General features: G+C 39.4%; 1 protein-coding gene across 1 annotated transcript; it reads right to left on the bottom strand.

Annotated features, from left to right (window-relative positions):
• Positions 1–252: 252 nt before the first annotated feature.
• On the bottom strand, positions 253–1,647 carry LOC144966649 (uncharacterized). Its single transcript, XM_078903409.1, has one exon. It carries the CDS (start codon positions 1,645–1,647, stop codon positions 253–255), a length of 1,395 nt encoding a protein of 464 aa, XP_078759535.1.
• Positions 1,648–5,009: the final 3,362 nt, after the last annotated feature.

Below are 5,009 nucleotides of genomic sequence, written 5' to 3'. Positions count from 1 at the left end.
TTCATGATACCATACACTACAGCTTTCACAGCTCCGCATGTCTTCAATTTTGGTATCTTGGCACACGGGACAGTACCAACAACTTTCTGTTTGTGTTGTTTTCTTCGCCTTCTCCTTCCCTTTGCCATTCCCCTTCCCCTTTCCACCATTTCCAGTTTTTTTCAGTTTCAAACAATGATTTTGAAATTACTGTAGCTCTGTAGTTGATGCTTTTCTTTCTCACGACAGATCTCTTCTTTTTAGTTGGTGTTTTCATGAGATCACAAAACTTACATTTGTAGAGGGTGATGGTAAAACTGGGGCTGAAGTCGTTGGCATTGACATTGCCAAAGGCTGAGAAGGCTTCTCTGTGCCTGGTGTCGCAGCTGGAGCAGACACTGAAGGCTGTGGTTGCAGTGTGGTTTCAGCTGTTGACGTTGATGGTTGTTGTTGTGGTTGAGGTGGTTCATTGTCGTCAATTTGAGTGGCTTCACTTGGAGCAAAAGCATGGTCTGGGATTGCATTCTTGTTGAATGGGTACATTCCGCACGTGCGAAACCCACTTGTGATGTTTCCCATTGTCATGCATTTCATCCAAACAGGGGTGAACACCTTCCCAAACACGTCTTTTGAGAGTGTTCTATCGGGACGAGTCCTCCAGAATTCCAACACCTGCTTGTCCCAGTGATGCTCAAAGGAGCGGAATACAGCAGTATCCAGAGGCTGCAGTTCATGCGTCGTGTTTGACGGCAGACAGAAAAGCGTGATGTCATATTTGTCTGCCTCGTCCAGAATATCCATTGACAGATGACATTTTGCTCCATCCAAAATCAGAAGCACTCTACCGGCCGGTTTAAACTTAGAAAAGTGTTTCAGCCACTTGACAAACACTTCATATGTCATGCTGCCCTTCTCTGCCATTTCAAAGCATGACAGAGGAGGGAGGTCATCACCATATTGTTCCTTTCTATTCTTTCCCTTGAAAATGATCATCGGGGGAACCGCAATCCCCACTGCAGAAACACATGCAACAATAGTCACGTTTTCACCATGCTCTGGTGCTACCAAATGTACCCGTTTGTGGCCTTTGGCAGCAATCACTCTTTGTTGATGGTGCAGAGATAGTTGGTAACCTTTCTCGTCCAAATTGAAGATGTGATCTGGTTGATTAAACAGATCAAGGTCTTTCATAGTTTCCTCAAGTTTAGTGAAGTGATCATTCACAATGGATCTGTTAAGTTTCTGTGCTCGTGCCTGATTCATTGCTTGCGCTTTTCTGGCACTCAACCGTGGATGGCGTTTCATGAAAAGCCGAAACCACTTTTCTCCTGCAAGATTCGATGTGAAAGGGTGAGAAATATTGTTTTTGGCAACATAATTAAAGACATGGCTCCTGATCATCTTTGCGGTGAATGGCATGCCCAGAGACGCAAACCGGATGATGCGATTCACGAGCATTAATTCTTCCTCCGAAGACAATATAGTTTTTCGTCCAAGTCTCTTTTCGGTGGATCCGCTGGACAAATGGTTCCGGAGGGTTCTTCTAGGAATACCGAAACGAGTTGATGCCTCGTGCACAGAGATACCCCCACCGTCTCCTCTGTTGACGGCTCTCATTGCATTCCCCATATCTTCCTGGGACCACTTTGCTCTGCGCGTCGAAGCCATTGATCAGGATCAAACTGAAAATATAGAGAAGACATAGATTGATTTAGCTTTGAATTTGGCGAAAAACTTGTGTTGTGTGTTTCTACAATTGTTTTTGAACAACCCCCTGAACAAATAGCATGTTAAATTGAGTCTCAAACACAAACTTTCCAATGTGCCTTAATAAGGCCCACCAGGGATTCTAGGCGGGCCTTAATAGGGCATACCCTAGCAAGTCAATTCTTCATAGTTTGTCACATGAACACTTGACTAAGCTTAATTTTTTTGAAGTAAATCAAGTTATAAAAACCTTTTAAACTGAAATATATGTATATGATTGTTAATATTAACTTATACTTACGTAAACTGGCTGTCGAATGGGTTCTTGACAAACTTTCTTGTCAAAACAAACTGTAAACAAACACACTTCTTGCCTTGGGCGATGATGCGCGTCGATCAGGGAAACGAAACTTCGTTTATCGTTTACATTTATCTCTAGGTTGCCGGAAGTGTTAAGGTTTTTCACTTTATGAACCACAGTTTTATGGTACAGGGGGGGGGGGGGTGGGCCTTATTTGGGCAGGGGACCTTAGTAGAGTAGTAATAATAATAATAATAATAATAATAATAATAATAATAATAATAATAATAATAATAATAATAATAATAACAGTAGTAGTAGTAGTGTTTTTGTAGGAGGAGGAATTTTATCTAACTCGCAGCGTCCGAATTACCTGTTTTTGTTTGTTTTAAAGGGTTTTACAGCGCTTGTGACACATCTATATCATATCAGCGCCAGTAAAAAGGAAGAAAATTGGATATTAAAAAACATTCTAGATTTACAATTGAAATGACATAAGAAAAAGTAAGACAAAGGGGCATGGTTTAAATAGGGAACAGATGTAGATTCCAGGGGCACACTATCAGTGATCAGTGTACTCAGTTCAGATCACCTAAAAGTCTCATCCATACACACGCATAAGAACCCTCTAAGAGGAATACACTATGTTGTTTTGTTTGTTTTGTCAATGTTAATAAAAACTGGTCCCGCGGGCCTTACCACGCCCACTCTGTCCGCCATCTTGGAAAACTCTAAATAACGACACCTCCGGATAACGACATAAAAACTCGGTCCCGTGGCATGTCGTTATCGGGAGGTTCCACTGTAGTTGATGTTGTTAATCGGTTAAACTTATTTAAAATTTGTGTATATCTGAATACCTTAATGAATGTGAAATCTATCATTATGAATGCCACGATTTGCTGAAAAAAGCCAATCGGACAGCTCCTCGCTCAGGAATTTCTGTATTTGATGATACTGGACATATTGAGTTGAGCGTGTGGCCATAAGTGAAACCTGGGTATTATCCACCCGAAACCATCACATTGAAAGCATCAGAGGGGCAATAATAATACTTAATATCATAAATAGATGAAAACTGTTGAAAACTTAGTGTAGATCTGAAATCCTTAAAGTAATTAAGTGAATACATTATTTCGACTGCAACGATTTGCGTAAAAACGCCAAACTGACAACTTTTTACAGTGTCTAAATTGGTTGTTTTTGAGAGTGTTAGTGTCGTCGGCATATATTTTATGATATCTGTTGGACTCAACGAACTTTCAAACTGACTTTAAATTATAAAAGGAAATCAAGTTATCTGTAAAAAAAAATACATTTCTAATTTTTAAATATTTCAGTAGAGTTGTGCGACTTATACTTTTTTTTTATTGACTATTGGCACAATGTTCTCCATAAGGCTATATTTTTTTTAAAAGAAAGGATATAATATCATGATTTGTAAACATTTGAGTGTCTTCCTCTTAGTGGGGACTTGTGCTTGTATCAGGATGAGATATGTAGGTGATCTCAAACTAAGTACGCTGGAATCTACACCTGTTTCCTATTTGAACTAATTCCCCTTTGTTTTCCTTTTTCGTAATTCTAGAACTTTTTACTATCCCATTTTCTTCCTTTTTACTGACGCTGATATGGCCTAAATGTGTTGCAAGAGCCGTAAAACTCTTAAAAACAAACATCAAACAAAGTACACTGAAAGTGTGCTCTTGGAATCTTTATCTGTTTCCTATTTAAACCCTGCTCCTTTAATTTTCCTTTTCTTGGGTACATTTACTTGTATGCTACTAGAATTTTTCCACTACCCACAGTCCCCCCTTTTATTGCCGCTGAATGCTGTAAACCTAGAATTTTCACGGGCGCTGATATGACGTAAAAGTGTCTCAAGCGCCATAAAGCTCTTAAAAACAAAACATGATCTACTGCTATTCAGTGTTGCTCGTTGAACTGGTCCCCCTTGTCCTACATTTTATTTTCAGCTTGAAAGCTGGATCCAAATCGTTTCACAATTTTATAATTAAAATTGTCCTTACTGCATAGCGCTGAAATGATCTAAAAGTGGGTGGAATCCTACTTCCCATAGTAGGCAGGGAGGCACATATTGTGTCTTCTATCCCTCTATATCTGTTTTCCAACTTGCTTTAAGTCTTTGCCTTGGAATGAAATTATGACTTTGTTTTTTTCTTAGTCCTGGTTGGAAGAGAAACAGTCAAATATATAGAGTTTTGGGAGGTGATATTTTTTTGTCTTGTAAATCATCTCTGTTATTTTGCATTGTATTATTTTTTGTTTTGCATGATTTGTAAACCTTTGAGAGTGTTCCTCTTAGTGAGGACCTGTGCTCGTGTCAGGATGAGACATTTAGGTGATTTCAAACTAACTAAATACACTGATCAGGGATGCCACTTTTCCGGTTTTTTTACCACCTGCCGGTTTTAATCGGGAACCTCCGGTTTTTGTCCGTCGTCACTATTCAAAAAAAAAAAAAAAATTAAAAAAAAACAAAAAAAAATTTTTAAAAGAAGAAAAAAATCGCGATCGAGATTTGAGCCGGAACTTTTTCGCCGGGTGAATAATTTGGGCTGTCACCGCCGGTCGAATATTTGGGCACCTAGGTAGTTTATCTCCGCCCATCCCCATCACAATTCCTCCTTTAAAAAAAATAAAAAAATTGATAAATAAAGTGAGTTTGAGAATTTCTCAGAAATTTTCCGCTGAATTTGCCGTGTCAAACATTTCCCTCAAAACTACAAAATCACCATTATGTCTTATGTCATATTTTGACACCTGTGCAATAGTCTCGTGAAATTTAGTGACGGTCCCGTTTTTATGACGTCGGGCCAGACTGAATGGCACCAGATGTCACAATTGACACAGACGACCAGTGGTGTTCTTTGATTAGCTAGTTGATGGTTGAAGGGGAAGGGGAGGGACAAATCTCTCTCTCTCTCTCTCTCTCTCTCCTCTCTCTCTCTCTCTCTCTCTCTCTTTCTCTCTCTCTCTCTCTCTCTCTCTCTCTCTCTCT

This window comes from Berghia stephanieae, chromosome 2 (genome assembly GCF_034508935.2).
Source record: "Berghia stephanieae isolate SIO BIC M18660-M18661 chromosome 2, UCSD_Bste_1.3, whole genome shotgun sequence".
Lineage (NCBI taxonomy): Eukaryota > Metazoa > Mollusca > Gastropoda > Nudibranchia > Aeolidiidae > Berghia > Berghia stephanieae.
This window is presented reverse-complemented; position numbering and strand designations above follow the sequence as displayed.